The sequence below is a fragment of the Cynocephalus volans genome, chromosome 8 (assembly GCF_027409185.1).
Source record: "Cynocephalus volans isolate mCynVol1 chromosome 8, mCynVol1.pri, whole genome shotgun sequence".
NCBI lineage: Eukaryota > Metazoa > Chordata > Mammalia > Dermoptera > Cynocephalidae > Cynocephalus > Cynocephalus volans.
In genome coordinates, this window is record NC_084467.1 from 105721792 (window position 1) to 105739670 (window position 17879).

A 17879-nucleotide genomic window follows, 5' to 3' on the forward strand; every position below is an offset into this window, starting at 1 on the left:
TTCTTAAAAAGTTAAAGACAAAATTCACCATATGACCCAGCAATTTCACTCCCAGCTATCTGCCCAAGAGAAATTAAAACATAAGTCCCCACAAAAATTTGTATGTGCGTATTCATAGCAGTTTTAATCATAATAGTCCCCATATTGGAAATACTCCAAATATCCATCAATCACTGAATGAATAAACAAATGTGGCACGTCCATACAATTGAATAGTATTTGGCCCTTAAAAAGAATAAAATACTAATACATGCTACAACATAAATGAACCTCAGAAGTACATTACACCAAGCAAAAGAAGCCAGATGTACAACACGCATATTGTATGATTCCATTAACGTGATGTCCAGAAGAGGCAAATCAGTAGTCAGGAAGTCAGCGAGGGCTGCCTAGAGCTGGGGAGTGGTAGCTAGTGGGAATGGGGGATCTTTGGGGAGTGATAGAAATGTCCCAAAACAGGATGGTAATGATGGTTATACAAGTCCAAAACTTTACTAAAGGTAATTAAATTGTACACTTGAAACAGGTGAATGTTATGACATCTAAATTATACCTCAGTAAAGCTATTTAAAAATAAAAGAAAGGTCATATTGTGGCCCCCATTGGCCTTGCCCTTTGTTTTCTTTTTCATTTTCTTTAGGGTTTCTATTTATTGGTTCCACCCAGAAACTCCTAACTCCTACTCTATTGGCTCTTTGGCTACAGGCAATTCCTACAGATACTAGCTGAAATCTATCAGCCTCCAGCACTTCCACCAGCTGAGACAATGAGTGTCCCAGTCCTGCAGGTGATGAGAGATCTGTAAGGTATGCTACAGCAGGCAAAGGTGTATGATGCACCTGTGTGGCCTCAGATAGCACTTCACAGGGGCCTTTAGCTAGTGCTGGTTGATAGGTTCAGAGAACAAGCTGCTACAGCTCAATGGGTAGAGTCAACCTTTCCTAAGCAAGTGTGCTTGGAGCACTGGGAGTCAGGTCCCAAGTGGAAAGAGGACAATGTCTACAATGCAGGGGGAAGGAAAGATCAAGAGTAGTGTCAAATCCAATTGTTTGTAGAGCATTACTCCCAACAACTGCAGAAAACATTATTTCCAAGTGTTCACAGCATGTTCACCAAGATAGACCATACGCTGAGCCATAGAACAAGTCTCAATAAATATCCAAAAATAAAAAGCATAGACAGTATATGCTCTGGCCAAAATAGCATTAGATTAGAAATCAATAACAATAAGGTATCTAGAAAATCTCCAGTTTTAGAAAATAAGCAACATACTTCCAAATAACACTTGGGCAAGGAAGAAATCACAAGGAAAATAAGAAAATATCTTTACATGCATGATGATAAAAACCCAATACATCAAAATTTTGTATGTAGCTAACACAGTGCTTAGAGCAAAAATTACAGCTTATTTTAAATACTTGTAGTCAAGAAGAATAAAGGGGCAAAATCAATTATCTAAGCTTTTACTATAAGGACCTTGAAAAAGAAAAATAAACTAAGCCCAAAATAAATAAATGGAAGCAGTTAATAAACCAATGAAATAGAAAAATGGACAAAGAATAAAGAAAATCAAGTCAATTTTTCTGTCCTCTACGAACAAAACTTAATTTTAGGTTGACTGTATATTTAAATACACATCTAGAAACACAGAGATCTTAGGAAAAAATTAAAAGAATATAGGAAATCTATGGGAATAAAAATCAGAAAGTAGCTGCCTCTGAGGTAGATGGCAGGGATAGGGGAGTTGACTGGGAAGAGGCAGGAAAGAACTTTCTGGGGTGAAGGAAATGGTCTAGATCTCTTCAGGGAGATACTGACATGGGTGTACCTAACTGTCAAGGATCACTGAACTTAGCACCTAAGATCGGAGTATTTTAATGCATGTAAATTACACCTCAATTTTTTAAAAAACAGTGTCTTGGGGAGCTTATAGCAGTGGCATTTGTGTACCTGTGGGGCATAGGCTTCAGAAGCATTCACAGCATCTTCCGTTCAGAAACTTGTTGAGAGTGGTTTTGCAGCCCAAATGCGGGGTGAGTGCAAACGTCTGCAGTCAGAGCCACTGTGGCACACAACCAGGAGTCTCCACACTTGTGATGTAGGCACAGAACCAGGTGGTTATCAGTACATGGTTTCCCTTCAGTGAGGCTCTTTTCCATGAACCCAGGGCTCTTCAGGGGGAAATTAAACATAAAACTCGGTCATTGGAGCTGCCGTCACTGTGAATTTCTAAACTTTGCAAGATGGCAGCATTTCAAATGATACTCTGAGAAAGGAGATGGTGGGCTTAAGCGGATTTTTCCTCCAGATGAATTTACTGCAAAAGGGCAAAATATATATTGCACTTGGAGATTTCTCAGTCTAGTTTAAGTCCATAGGTGTCTTGTTGAGGCTTTATCACTCTTGAGAGTCTTTATCACTCTGAGAGTCTTTATCACTCTGTGGCCTTGAAGCTGACTTTGTCTTCCTGAGCCTAGGAAGAATGAAAGATATGACTTAAAGGTCACCACTCTTTTGGGAGGAGGGATCCTGGAAGAGGAGTGAGCAATGTGTAGGCAGCAAGAGTTCAAGGTAATAATACTGAGCCAGAAGCCACAGCACATATAAAGTCCCAGTCCTCCCTTGGGGCTGAGGAGAGCAACACTCAGGCTCTTGGGTCTGGCTTTTAACAATCTAACAGGTTAGAGCTTTTCATTTTCTTTCAACTACTCCTGGTGGTGGTGAGGACATGGAACTTTTGCAAAAATGGAGTGGTGGGAACCAAGGGGATATTTGTGAGCCTGTAACAATTCCACCTCTCTTTTTTAGCCCTCTTCAGGGTCACCTTATAATCAGATCTGCTCCCTGGTGTTTTCTGGTTCCTGGTGTTTCTTGGTACCCTGAATTGACCATGACAGGATGGAGCTGCCTTGTGACAGGAGGAGGAGGATTTCTGGGTCAGAGGATCGTCCACTTGTTGGTGGAGGAGAAAGAGCTGCAGGAAATCAGAGTCCTGGACAAGGTCTTCAGACCGAAAGTGAGGGAAGAATTTTCTAGTAAGTGAACTTGAGTCATGCGTATGTGGCTTCATCTAAAACCTTGCATGAGTGTGGGGAGGGGGGTCCTTGTCTACCAAATTAAGAAAAGCTGTAGCCAAATCAAGGCTAAATTCCCATGTCCATAAGTCACCAGAAAGGAAATCACAGATGGAATAGTGTAAAAGATACTAGATGGGTGTCAGGAGAAACTGCATGCTTGCCTGAGCCAGAACTAGAGGGGATGGCCGTGGGACGGCCACTTCTGTGTGAAGTCTCTTTCTTTCTCATCTAGAAAATCACACCTCAGTTCTCTCTCTTGTCTACAGCTCTTTAATGTTCTGAGGTGTTTTGACTTGACAATTGCTGGGCATCATCTGCAAAAGACCATTAACCTGGAGACCTCACCAGTGGGTCCTCACCTCTCTCAATTGCCCTGGGTTTTGTGTTTTTGGTTTGTGTTTGCATGTGGCTCACTTAGCAGCTTCAGTGAAGGCAACATAAAAGGAATTAAGAGTAAAGCTGAGCATGTGTGTGTGAGTGTGTGTGAGAGAGAGAAAGAGAGAGAGAGCACTAGAGAGAGTAAGCACAAGCGCACAGTGCAGAGCCAGAGGCAGCGTGAGACTGACGTGCCCCATCTGGACCCCTTGTACATCTCTTTTTCTGCCATTTGCTTCTGTTCCTCATCATCACAAAGAAAATGACTGAGGAATTTGCTGTAGCTGCTCGTTATTCTTTTCCCAAATCGCTGCCCCTGGTGCAAATGCAAAAGCTGGATAGGTGTATTTTTCAACCTGTTTCATCCCCAGATCCTTAAAACAACCCTGTGAGGAAGGTAGGAAAGGGTCACACCCATCTAGACAATGAGGACATCAGAAGTCCAGAAAGGTAAAGTGACTTGCCCAAGGCCTTCTGATTGATGGGCAGCAGAGCTCCATCACTCGGCCCTAGGGCTGACTCTTGGAAAAGGAAGGCTTCAGCCTCTCCCATTGCCCTGCTGGGTGCCCCAAACCAATTCCCTATCCCTCTCCCCGGCTCAGGGAGATTGGGCTGCCCGAGGTCCTGCCCTGCACACAGAGGCTTTCTCGACAGCTCTCCAGGGCCCCACCCATCATTCTATGATCCTATTGCCCTTCTTTGACTTCTTCAATGTCTGATTTCCTCCACCCTCTAATTTTCTGGTGTCTTTGCTAATCAAATATGAACACAAGACCAATGTTAACTGTTTTAAAACATTTTGTCTCAGCAATATTTGCAATCTGATCCCAAGAAAAGGCAATGCTCAACCGAGAGGAATAGTTCCCCAATGGTGAAAATCCAGGGGGTGTAATGGATAGGCAGGGCCCACATAAAGATGATAACAGGGATCCTTACAGTGCTCTTTCTGTGCCAGGCACTGTGCTAAATGTTGTACATGTGTCCATTAATTTGCTCCTCACAACAACCCTATGAGATAGGTAATATTATTATCCTCCTTTTTACAGATAAGGAGACGGGAACAGAGAGGTTAATTCACTTGTCCAAGGTCCCACAGCTAGAACACGGCAAAGCTGGATTTGAAGCCAGGCAGCCTAGCGGCAGCGTCTACACTCTTAATTAATGCTTTGTCTGGTAGCTTCTCTCTGGGCTTTCCTCTGACCCAGCTCTCACCATAAAAGCAACTGTATATTCAGTCTGCATAAAACACTTGCCAAATCACAGTGCCTTGGACAAGGAGAGCTAGGGCTTCATCACCCAAATATACAAAGCGCCCTCTCGTGGTCTGTCTGGGTCCCTGTGAGCTAATGGGGTAAGAGTCCTTTTCTCTCCTGGCTTTGGAATTCTCCCGCTTTGACATAGAGACACCTTTGGGCCAATCTGTCTGAGGTCAGCAGCAAAAGAGAAGTGGGGGCAGGGGACACAATGAGAGAAAATTCCACTCTCAAGCTGTTACCCACCTCCTTTCTAGCAGCCTCTTCTCTGTCTTCCCCCCACTTCGGGGCCTTCCTGGAGTTGTCTGACAATGGAGGTAGACAAAACTTGGCAGAGGCTTAAGGAGAGCAAATGGTTCTGCTTATACCCCATGAAGGAATTTCTCCAGCCCTGAATTTTTCTCTCACTATTCTTTGGCCTTCATTGCCAATTTCATTTCAGTTACTCTGTCTCAGAAAGGTTGATTTCAAGCAGCCAGCCCTGTACTTGGGGTGTAAGGGAAAGGGAACAGGCTTGGAGGCAGGTGTACAAGTTCGAGCCTTCCCTAGAACAGTGACTTTAGATCTATCCCTTAACCTCTCTGAGCTTCAGTTTCCTCACTTATAAAGTGGGAATTGGGGACCGGCCCGTGGCTCACTCAGGAGAATGTGGTGCTGATAACACCGAGGCCCCGGGTTCAGATCCCATATAGGGATGGCCGGTTTGCTCACTGGGTGAGCGTGGTGCTGACAACACCAAGTCAAGGGTTAAGATCCCCTTACTGGTCATCTTTAAAAAAAAAAAAAAAAAAAGTGGGAATTGGAATAACTATTTCATGAGATAACTGTGAAAGGAAATAAGCAAACTGTGAAAGCTGTGTGCAATTAGAAAGCACAGACGAGTGCAAGGTATTTATCTAAACTGTATGTAGCACTATGTTTATTTCGTGGGCTAATTTGAGGTGACAGCATTATTGGCAGTGTCACTTGCTGTGGATTTCAGAGACCCCTGAAGACATAGATGCTGTATCCACTTTCCCTGGCTAGATGGCTGGAATGTTCGTCTCTTGGTGGTTGACTCATTTTCAGCATGATATCTGCTTTTGATAATATCTGATCTCTGATAAGAGTTTTTTCAACTAAATCCATCATTTGAGCCCATCCTAAATTCCTTGCTAATGTCTCCACTCGCCAGCTCATCACCCAAATAGGAAATACGAGGGATGACTTTGACCCTCCTCCTCTTCCTCTCATCTCAGATCCAGCAAGTACCAGGACCTGTTAAAGAGAAGGCCTGAAATTCAAACCTTGTGCGTCTGTCCTCTACTCCCACTGCTGGAACCCTGGTTCTGGTCCTCCTCATCTGAACTTTGGCACAGACATTCTGATTAATCTCTTGAATGCCTTGCTTTCCCTCATATCCCCCATACCAGTCCATTTTATATCCAGAGGCCAAGGTTAGCTTCCTACACCACAACTCTGCTTCTGTTTTTCTTCTTATTCCAAATCCACATGGTTCCTCTTTCCCTACAGAACCAAACCCCTTCTCTTATATCCAGTGCTCCACAATCACCCTTCTCTCCCTAATGAATTTTATGAACTTCCCATAATTCTCTTTAACAATTGTTATGTTCCAGGTACACCTGATAGCTCACTGCTCAAATTCCTCTTCTGGAATGAGATGGGATGGAAACAGACATTTGCTCTTTCTCAATAAATGCTACACGTTCTGATTTCTGTGCTTTTGTTTGCTTGTTTCTTCCTTGGAATGTGCTCCCCCATTCTAACTGTCCTTGAAGACCTAGATAAATGTCACTTTTATCAGGAAACTTCCCAGCCAGATCCAGAAAGCCTTCTAAGGCCTTCCTTCTGTTCATGCAGAGCTCCAGAACAAGACCAAGCTGACAGTGCTGGAAGGAGACATCCTGGATGAGCAGTGCCTGAAGAGAGCTTGCCAGGGCATCTCGGTCGTCATCCACACGGCCTCCATCATCAATGTCACAGATATCACTTACAGCGAGGCCATCATAAATGTGAATGTGAAAGGTATAGTAGCCCGGGGAGATGGAGCAAGGTGGGAAAAGGATTGAAAAACAGGATAAGGAAAGGAAAAGAAGCTCAGCACTGACCACCTGCTGCACTGTGTGCAGAGTGCCTTTGCTTATTGCTGCCAACTGAAAGAGCTCAATGCTGCTATCCTTGGGTTTTCAAATGGGAAACTAGGGCTGAGAAAGGGCAAGTAACTTGTCCAAGGCCCCACAGGTGGTAAGTAGGAGAACTTGAATTTAAACTCACACATGTGGGATTCTAAAGGCCATAAAAGCTCTTTCTACTGCTGCTCCAACTAAAAGTCAACTAAACTCTGACTTCACACTCTTGCTATCCAGCCACCCCTGCCTGCCCTGGGCCAGACCACACCTTACAGGTGCTTCCTCAGTCATCACTTTAGCCCTCGTGTGTGGGCTGAAGAGAACACTCAGAGCCCTCCGCCCATCTCAAAGGAGGATTCCTCTCTAGAGAACTAACAAAGCTGGTTCACAGAGGTCTGCCAAGACAGAATTATCCAGCACTTTCCTTCCCACAAAATTTTCTTAGTTAAAAATAGTTTCCCATGATCGATAATACCATCTCTTCGGCTCACCGCTGGGTCTACTATTAAATAGTAGTTCCTAGACAAGTGCCCAAAGTACATCCTCATTAGATCCTCATCCCTTAAATACTTAGTGGCTCCTTCTGAATTGTGGCTTTCCAATCTACTTTAAATCTAGACACATCAGCCTAAGGAACTTCGACACCATCCCTCTGATCCCTGGAGGCCAGTCTCTCTAGTACCACAAGCCCAGCCCTCCCGCCCATCTGCCCTCCATGCTGGGCCCTCCAAATTTATTCTTCTCAGACTCCCCTTCTAAAGCAACTAACTGCTTTTGGGTCTCCAGCACCATCTCTTCTTTCCAGTTTCTTCTTAGCCACACTCCTAACTACCTGCACACTGCAAGGAGGGTGCTAAGAGTAGCCCGTTTTTAGTTTTTAGACGCTCTCTCATAATTCCTACTCTCCATAGCTCCCAGCAATGGGGGACGGGACATGAAAGGAGTGGTGTGAGAGGCATCAGTTTACTGAAACCATTACCACTCCCAGGTTTGGAAGAGATTCCACAATGATGGTCACCTCCTCCCTGCAGGTATATGAACCCCAAATTTTTCCTTGCCAATTAGATTTAATTTAAAAAAAAGAAAAAAGATGTCCCTCTGGAAAATCAAATTGCACAAAGAGGTTCAAAAGGGGCAAAAAAAAAAAACATCCATACATCCATCCATACATAAAAATGATCCTTTTCACAGGAAATTCCTTCCTTCTTCAAGGGAAGGTGCTCTGGATTACCTCTGTGAGCTTCAATTCCACATGGCTAAAGGATTCCACAAAATCCTCCCACTACAGGTACTCCCAGCAGAGGGCGCACTCTTCTCTCTCCAGTTCTCCACCAGGTGCAACACAAAAGGCCAGTGCAGGGCTCCAGAAGGCTAAGTAGAAGGTGGTTTATCACCCCTACTTTTCATAACTGGGTAAACGGAGTCACATTGACCTTCGCAGAGAACACTTAATCAGCAACAGAGTGTGGGTCTCCAGCATGTCCCCACAACTCACTAACTCTTTGTTAAGTGACTCAAAGAATAGTCCTTGAGGCAAATCTTTTACTGGTCCTCAACAAAAGGAGAAAAATACAAGCAATTTAATGTACGTTTAAGAGTGTATATTGCCTATATATAACTGTGTGTATGCATGTGTGATGTGAATCCTCATCTGTCCTTTTTTGGCTAAGAACTAGGATTGTCCATATTCTGAGAGTACGGCCTCCTGATTTTTTGGATTTAAAATGATTTGTCTTTAACGAAATGGTAGGGATAAAAAATGGTAATTTTTTAATGTCCTTAATTGACAAAATTTCAAGTGGCAATCTTATGTTCTTTTCCAAAATTAAAGTACACACACACACACACACACACACTTCCATGAAACCCAAAAGCCTAGAAATTCTTGCTCTCCAGAACCCAAATGTCAGTCTCTTTACATTTGTGCATTTTTCCTATGGCTGCAGCATGGCCAGATCTCAGTCAGAGACATGGAAGAACGCACTCTGAATGTGTGATAACCACCTCACTTGGGGGTTGGGGGTGGGGAGTGGACATGAATCTGTGGACTTGGTTAGCCCTTTGGTTATTTCCTGACACTGACAGCATGTTCCCTGTGGGCAGGTACAAAGCTCCTGCTGGAGGCCTGTGTCCAAGCTAGTGTGCCAATCTTCATTCATACCAGCTCCATAGAGGTAGCTGGGCCCAACTCCTACAAGGAAATCATCCAGAATGGCCACGAAGAACAGCATCACGAAAATACATGGAATTTTCCATACCCATACAGCAAGAAGCTTGCTGAGAAGGCTGTGCTGGCAGCTAATGGGTGGACTCTTAAAAATGGTGGCACCTTGTACACTTGTGCCTTAAGGCCCATGTATATCTATGGGGAAGGAAGCCCATTCCTTTTTGACATTATGAATAAGGCTCTGAAGAACAACGGGATCCTGGAAGACACTGGCAAGCTCTCCATCGCCAATCCAGTGTATGTTGGCAACGTAGCCTGGGCCCACATACTAACCTTGAGGGCCCTGCGGGATCCCAAGAAGGCCCCAAGCGTCCAAGGACAGTTCTACTACATCTCAGATGACACACCTCACCAAAGCTATGATAACTTGAATTACACTCTGAGCAGAGAATGGGGCCTTAGCCTTGATTCCAGAATGAGCCTCCCTTTATCTCTGAAGTATTGGATTGCCTTCCTGCTGGAAATAGTGAGCTTCCTGCTGAGTCCAATTTACAAATATCAACCCCCTTTCAACCGCCACTTAGTGACATTGTCAAATAGTGTGTTCACCTTCACCTACAAGAAAGCTCAGCGAGATCTGGGATACGAGCCACTCTTCAGCTGGGAGGAAGCCAAGCAGAAAACCACGGAGTGGATTGGTTCCCTGGTGGAGCAGCACAAGGAGACCCTGAAAACAAAGACTCAGTAATCCAAGGTGACAGGTCCTACTGCCTCCCTTTTACACCATTTTGTTATTGCTAAGTTATTGTCTTCCTCATGTCACCAGAAACCTTCCCAGTCACTGGCCCAGCCAGAAGCTTTCTGCCCTAAGCATCCACCAGAGGACAGACAAGTGGAATTGCTTCAGCTGCCGTTACCAACATCTCAGTTGCTGGTTCTGAACTATTCAAGGGCTTCTTTTTACTTAGAGTTTTGCCTATTAGTACCATTTCTTCTCTTAAATGCTAAAGCATTTCTTTTCTTTTAAAAATTCTTATTCCTTCAGACAGCTTAGTGAAAGAACAATAAATGTTTTAATGCCTAATCTAGAGAGAGGTGTGGTTTATGTTCATTAATATGTACTTTCCTCCTTTCTCTTTTATCACCAGGTATCACCATCTCCAATTTAGAAAAGTAGCATGGAACTGGGGTGGGCAGAGTGGTAGTCAGGGAGGGAAGGTGGGAACTAAGATTGACTAAGCACCTACTATGTCTCAGACATATACAAGAGGTTGACCCTATCACCTCACCAGAAACTGTGAGTTTGGATTACTATTCCCACTTTTGATGAAGAAATTTGTTCACAGTCACACTAGCTGGAAGTGGCTAGGTCAGTCCACCAGGAAGACAAACTTAAAAGCCCCAGCCCCCTTGGGCTGCCTCCTTCATGCCCAGTCCTGTGCAGGAGACTTCGGAACCCAGGAGAATCCCTGAGGGGCATCTGGGAGGGTTTGTGTACCTTACCTACCATCTGGCCCTGGGCAGGGCAGGGAGGAACAAAGATGGATCCAACCTCCACCTCCAATGCCAGTTTCCCTGAAGGTCTCTAGAACACACCTGGAGAGATGTGCTGGCCGTTCTGGTACATAATTCATACCGCGCATTTCAGCCTTTCAGATGACACAATGAAGCCACACCATGGGTTCCTGGGAAAGTAAAGGGGACAGGTGTGAATTACCCCCCCCCCCCCCATTTACCTCCTACTCAGCCTAAAAAGCAGAAGTGCGCTATGCCACCTCGGACTCCACTCCTGGGCCTTCCTTCCTCCTCCGCCCCCTCTCCCTTAAATGGCATCCTCTCCTCCCGTACGCCTCGACCTCCTCAGCCTCTTCCCTTCTTTCCTTGCCCTCCAGGTCTCCTCTCCTCGGGCCCTCTCAGCCTTCTCCCTCTCACCGAGGAGAGGGGGCCAATCACGACACGCTGGGGACCTCAGGATGGCACAGTCACTAAGCGACCGGACAATCAACCGTCAAACCCCATCAGCGTCCCCAGGGACGATGGCCCCCCGCAGCAGGCGGGAGGTGGCTGTGGGGGCCGCAGTGCGACGGGGGAGCCGCCTCCCGAGACCCGGGGTGGCCCTGCCGTCCTCACGTAGGGACAAGAGTCACGCCCCCTCCAGCACCGCCTCCTCCTCAGCCGCGGAATTTACAGCTCATTCATTAGTCCAATTTGGGGACCGCAAAGCAGAGAGTTTAAGCGCTGACTCTGAAGGAGGGGACACACGCCGGCCCAGAGGAGCAGGTTCCCTCCGCCGTCGAGTCCCCGGGGAACAGATGGCACCGTTCGAGGGGTCACGTGAGAAGGGGACGCCAGCTGCCCCCCTCCGCGGCGCGAACCCGAGAGCCAGCGCCTGTCCCGCTCTGGTCAGGCGTGCACAGCTCCCGAATGTTTGTGCCAATAGCATGGGAGGGAGAGGGCGGTGGTGGAGTTCGGGACGAGAGCCCTTCGGCCACGTTTTCAGCCCAGTGAAATCCCACACCTGTGGACCCACCGGAGACACGCTCACAGGGAAGGGAAGGAGCATTGTGTCCAAGGGGTAGCGAGGGGCGAACGGAGAAAGAGAAGAGGGGATCGGATTCGCTGGAGGTCGCAACTGAATAAGCACAAACGCCTCGAAGGCTTTGACCAGCAAAGTCGCCACCCCAGCGTAACCGTGGGCGCAGGACTCCGGTGCCAGGAGGCCCGAGCTCCTGCACCCAAACCCGGGTGCACCGCACGCGATGCACCGCACGGGGGCAGCAAAGGCTCGGAGGGAAGAAGGAGCCCGGCCCTTCCCGTCTCTTCCCTCTCACCTGGTGACTCTGCAAAGCACGTGGAAGGGAGTGAATGAAAGCACGCGTAAGTGCTCGGTCACGGGGTTGAGTGCTATGTATCTACAGGTACAGAGAATGGAGCTGAGCTGACGTTACCGCGAAAAGCTTCACGGAGCAGGTGGGACTTGCACTAGGCCTTGAAGGAGTCCTGGGACTTGGGTAGACGGGTGGGGGGGTGGGGTGGGGAGCCCAGGCAGGGGGACAGCCTGAGCAGTGGTGCGAGAAGAGGGTGGTGTGGAGGTGGGAGAGGGGAGGAGAGCGACAGGAAGAGAGGAGGATGGCCCACCAGGTGAGAAGGGGTTACAGAAGGGAGATTGGGTAGTGCAGGTGCCAAACTCAGCTATGGAGACTTAACCAGGGCGCCTCAGAGGGCCGAGATGGAGCTGGCCAGAGGGTGATGGCTGCTGAAGAACTGGCAGAACAGTGGCGGAGGGCCAATTTTTATGTGAATCTCTTGATTTCTAAATATTGGCAACTAAGTCTAAATTTTAAAAAAAGTGTAAAGAGCAGCTCCAGGAGAAGGATGCCCGGGCTAGCACTCAAATTGTATACGTGATATTTTATTTCTTAAAAAGCAGGTGGTGAGGTGTCAGTGGCAAATCTGCTCATTCTTGGTGATAGGTCCCAAGAATAGATTATCTCATATTCTGAACTTTTCTGTATGTTTGACATAGGTTATAGTTTTTTAAATGAATTAATTCTGATGGGGAAAAAATGTGTAAACTACAAAAATACACCTGCAGGCCGGACCCAGGCCTAAGGCCTCCAGTTTTCCATTTCTGCTCCCAGACTAGTGATCTAGTGAGGTAGATAAAATATAAGACATGTTAGGTGCTGTACACCGTCAAATGTACAAAGTGCCATAAGGAAGGTCAAGTGCTTCGGAGGGTCCCTTCTGGGTAGGGGATTCAATGCAGCTGCATTTGAGCTGTATATTCAAAGACGTGTAGTATTTCATCAAGCAGAAATGTGAGGGAAAATATTCCAGGCAAAGGCAATGGAGTCTACCTAGGAGGGAAAAAGGGTTATTTTCAGGCCACAATGAGACCAGTCTGGATGGACCAGAGAGCACAGGTGCAGGGGAGAAGTGGAAGATATACCTGGAGAGACATGATGGGAACAGACCAGATCACCTTGGATCACCCCTAGGAGATACCTCGCCTCCTTCCTTCTTTCCCCTTAGAGTTGAAATTCTACGCCCCTTTTAAAGACCATTTGACATTCAGTTACTTCACATTTGATATATGCTTCATCCTCTATTAAAAATTGTACTCTGTTAGGGAAAAGAGCACTTCTCCTCTAGCAATGAATATTGATAGTCAGGCTAATGAACTTGGACATTATTCGATATGCAATGGGAAACCGCTGAAGATTCACGTTGAGCTGCCTCTAGAAGGTTACTTTGGCAGCAGTATATAGGATGGATTGAAAGAGATTAAGATTAGATACTTCAAGAATCTAGGCAAGAGATGAAGGCTGGATTTATGCAGTGTTAACAAAATGGAGTGCAGAGGCAGCTGACACAAGCCTGAGACAGGATGGACACTACAACAGGAAAGGACTGCGTGAGGTCACTGCACTCCCACGCACCTACTTTCTCAAGCCAGAGACCTGGCTGTCGTCCACACACTCCTTCTCCAACCCAACATTCACTCCTACCAATCATACCTCCAAAATACCTCTTGAGTGTGTCCTTTTCCTCCCTAGTAGCACAGCCTTGGTTCAGGCCTTCATCGTTCCTTGACTTATCCCCTACAAAGGCCTCCCTGACTTGGATAGTCACTGATGAAATCCATTCTCAACAGTGTTGCGAAGCTGTCTCTCCAAAATAAAATCTGACCATGTCACTCCCTTCCTTAAAACAGTTCAGTGGAGCCCCAGGACTATTAGATGAGCCTGCATGTCTTCAGATGACATATAAGGCCTGTTGAGACCTAGCCCCTGCCTACCACTGCAGACCAAACTCTCACCAATCCCTGCCCTGTCACCAGATTCTCTAACTTGATGCTCCAACAGTATGCCAAGACCTGGAACTTCCTGCAAATATCATATATCATGATATATATGATCATGCTTCCTGCATATATCATGCTTTAACAGACCCCCATGACTGTGTACAGTGTTCCTTCTGCTGGGAGTGTGTCTAGCTCTCCTGCTAACACATTCTTCTCAACTCCTATTCACCAACCAGTTTCTCATTTTACCACCTCCATGCCCTGTGCATATCTAATTGCATGTTATTTATTTATTTATATATTCTGCCCCTCTCTACACTGCCCTTTCATCTCTATGTCCCCAGTGCCTGACACAAAGTGAGCACATGGGAGGGAGGCAGGGAGGGAGAGAGAGATAGAATGAACACAAACAAATTGAACTGAATTGCTGAAACAGGGAGGGAAGGAAAGGGAGTTAGGGAGGCAGAATGCTTAGAATGTCAAAGCAAGAAAGAATTCAAAGATGACTTCAAGGTGTCAATGAACATGGAGAAGCTGGATGATCATTATGAGAACCAGGAAAAAGAGAAGCAGCACTGGAGTTATGGGGTAGAAAAATGAATTTATTTGTACTAGATGAAGAGTGAGTGAGTGAAAGTAATATGAGAGGAAAAAGAGAAAAGACTTATGAAGGCAAAACCTAGCTAGGACGCTTGTAAGGGGACTAGAAATTAGATGTAAAACCTGAAACAACAACAACAAAAACCTGAGATAATGTAATGCTCAAAGAGTTTTTATATTACAAAATTAAGGACATTCTGTTTTTAAAATTTTTTTTAAAACAATTCAGAAGAAATTCTGAATTCTTTTTAAGTTAAAAAAAAATTTAATTTAAAAAATTCAAAATCTTTTAAAAACAGAATTCAGAAGAAAAACTCCCACTCCCTTAGGTGACTAGAGGTGAGGACGACTCAATCCTTCTGGCTGCAAGTGCTTCTTAAAACATCAGGGACTCAAGGAAATGTCGGGGGAGTTTATCGTGGTCCCAGATCCCACACAAGGGTAATGAGCAGGGACCGGAGTCGGTGTTTTGAGGCATGAAAGAGGTTCATTATGAGGGAGTGGAGGGGGAAGGGAAGACGAACAGAAAGTGGATTGGTCCCTCTGTCCCCAAGGGCAGGGGGCACGGGGGTCAGTTGCAAATCTGAAACAGTCATTAATCTGTTCTGGAAACCTGAAGCTCCCTATTAAAGAGTGCAGTCTTTCCTCCAGAAACAGAGAACCAGTACCAGCGAAGCAAGCCCTTCTTCCAAAATAGGTGCTGGCGACAGAAGGGTGGGCATGAGGTGCTAGCCTGTTGTCATCCTAGCATGGACCCTAGCCACTAATGTAGGAATATCCCTCTCATAATCCCAGCCCTAAATCCCTCCTGCACTAGCAGGAGGCTGTCACATCACAGGGCAGCTCTGTGGGCCTGTGGCTGGTGTAGCCACACAGGGCCCACACATGGCTTAATGGTCTACTGTGGGGCCCACATCAATTTTGCACTAAGGTCTGCAAAATATGTAGCCAGTCCTGATTATGAGAACTTCTTTCAGCAGGAGACAGCACAACCATGGCTTAAGCAATCGTAGGTAAACAGGAAGGCTCCCTGCCTCCTCCAGGGGAGATCAAAGTGTTTGTGGAATTCAAATTTTAGAGCTAAGGAAGTCTCCAGAGAATTTTACTTCAGCTTTTAGCTGTGGGCTCCTTCCCTTTTCCCATTTTAGGGAAACTGAGAAAACTGAGGCCTGGGAAGTGAAGAGACTTTCCCAAGGTCAGCAAACCATCAGCAGTAGAACTGGGCTAGAACGTAGGTTTCTCCACTCTGCTGCTCAAGAACATGCTGAATCCGTAAGGTAAAGAAAGGAATAAGTTTGTGGCAGGGGGCCTGGGGCCAGGAGACACACAGACTTCTGGGGAGCACAGCCAGTGGGGGGGGGGGTGCGGAGGGGACATGCATCACAGTTTGTGCCACAGCTCCTGCATCACCCAAGCACTCTCCAGCCACGCCAAGCTTCCGCCACGGCTGCTCCTGCTGCAGCATGTCCCATTCTGTGGCACCCTTCCCTCAGCCACCCTTCCTCATGCTTCAGGCTGCACTTCCTCCAGGAAGTCTCCAGCCCTCAGAGGGGGCAAAGTGTCCCTCAGCCAGGCACCTCACTGTCCAGTGTGGTGGCTCAGTAACTTGTCAGTCTCCCCTCACTAGACTGTGGACCCTGGGACAGCATTGTGGGGTGCTGTACTGACAACCTGTGCACAGCTATATCCCCACAGCTGGTCCAGAATGAGCACTCAGTATACCCTTATGGAAAGAAGGAAGGAAGACAATGTTCTTAAATAAAGGGACCCGGACCAGAATGAACAGAGTATTAGGAAGTGGACTAGAGGTTGTTTAAGTTGTGTCTCTTGAGCAAGACAAAGTTGAACTCTATACCCACCTGTAATGGCGAGCTAATATTTGCTCGTCCTAAGCTAAGAAGGGAGTAGGAGGAGGCATAGTCTACTAGAGGCCACAAAGAATCAGCAGGCTGCCCTACGAACATATTTGTTAAGGGGAGAAAAAAAGGGAGACGAAAGAACATTTGGAAAGAGGGCAGAGGGCAGGGTTAACCAGAACACTGGCTGCATAAGCGTCTGTCCAGCCCGTACAGTTCAACCCTCCCACTTGCACATCAGCTTGTGGTATTGGGCCCCGCATGAATGGAGATGGGCAGGTGCTTCACGGCATAGCAGCAAAAGGGGAAGGGAGAGAGGAGGGCAAAACAGGAAGAGAGTATTCTCTTGTTTGCAAGGCAAACTGTCTCTGCAAATAAGAGTGAAAACCTGGGGTTCTCATTTCAATTTTGCCATCGAAGTTAAGCAAATCTCTTCACCTTCGTGGGTCTGTTTCCTTACCTGCAAAATGAAGGTTGTCGCACCTTCTTAAGGTCCATTGCCAATGGTATTTTTGAGATGGTTTTGCAGCCTCTGGCACCTCCATATCTCTGCAGCTGAGCTTCATGACAACACAGTCTTCTGTATGATTATTTGCTTTTAGTGTGAAAGCCAAAGCTCTCCGAGAAAGTGGTTTCCTAGACCCTCCCCAGCTCTAGTAGCACCTAGCACCTCATCTATAAAGGGGCATCATACTGCTCATAGGGCTGGGAAGGATCAAGGCCTGGGGCCACGTAGGAGCTCACCGAGTATCAATTTCCTCCCTCCTCTGCTATCTGATGACAGCCGAACTGCAAAACTTCATGCCGACTTCAATACAGCCTCGTGTCATGCTCGTATTGAGCTATGGATGCTTCCCAAGTACATTTTAAGCACTCTCACAATATCTAGACATTAGGGTGGGGAGAGCCAATAGAGATAGCACCTACTGAAGAGGAGAGAGAATCCCAGGAAAGTCAGAGCCTTGCTCTGCCCTGACGCTCCCCAGCACAGCACGCCCTCAAAGAGACTGCAGAACTGGTTCCTCCTTCCTTCCTCTTTCCCCAGGAAAGCGAAGACCACACCCTCCCATTCCCTCAACCCCCTGCCCCAGGAGCAGGAAATCTTTGAGGACACAGTCCACCTGCACAGCAATGGCCTGTCGCATCCTCCTAGGCTCCCAGGAGCTACGATACAAGATTTTAGGATGCCCCTCGGCAGCCCTTCACTGCAGCACTGGGCACAGCCACCCTGTGACCACCATGCCTCCTAATGTTTGCAGAGCCCCTAAATCTTCTAAGAAACTTCATGTCTGTTATTTTGTTTGATCTTCTCCCCACACCTCACACCTGCATCTTTCCACTGTACAGACAAGGCTAAGACAGAGTCTAATTAAAGCTCGGCCAAGGCTGCAGCAACAGTGAACAGTGCTCTCCTAATCCAGGGACCTTCTGGCTATGAAGTCATGTCCATGACCCCTGCTGTATCTACTAACTTCAACCCCAGAGAGCAGGTTTTACTCAGACATTCGCTAAAGATACACCTGACTAGAGAAATGTCTAGTCAGATCCTTTCCCAGCCTTGCTTCAGTAGCGTATCCAAGGTCACAAACGGCCCCTTCCCCTCACCCAAATAAAG

The 17879-nt window shown here is 46.7% G+C and overlaps 1 protein-coding gene across 1 annotated transcript; it reads left to right on the forward strand.

The window, feature by feature from the left end:
- Positions 1–2890: 2890 nt before the first annotated feature.
- LOC134384801 (3 beta-hydroxysteroid dehydrogenase/Delta 5-->4-isomerase-like) lies at positions 2891–9749 on the forward strand. The gene is made up of 3 exons (XM_063106564.1): positions 2891–3035; positions 6566–6730; positions 8938–9749. The coding sequence occupies exons 1-3, from the start codon at positions 2891–2893 to the stop codon at positions 9747–9749; spliced, it is 1122 nt and encodes a 373-aa protein (XP_062962634.1).
- The last annotated feature ends 8130 nt before the right edge of the window (positions 9750–17879 follow it).

What these genes read in the sequence shown, in the direction of transcription:
- LOC134384801 (XM_063106564.1), top strand. Translation starts at nt 2,891, where the DNA reads ATGACAGGATGGAGCTGCCTTGTGACAGGAGGAGGAGGATTTCTGGGT. An exon ending in AGTGAGGGAAGAATTTTCTA is followed by an intron (nt 3,036 to 6,565) that starts GTAAGTGAACTT and finishes CTGTTCATGCAG; the next exon opens with AGCTCCAGAACAAGACCAAG. An exon ending in CATAAATGTGAATGTGAAAG is followed by an intron (nt 6,731 to 8,937) that starts GTATAGTAGCCC and finishes CCCTGTGGGCAG; the next exon opens with GTACAAAGCTCCTGCTGGAG.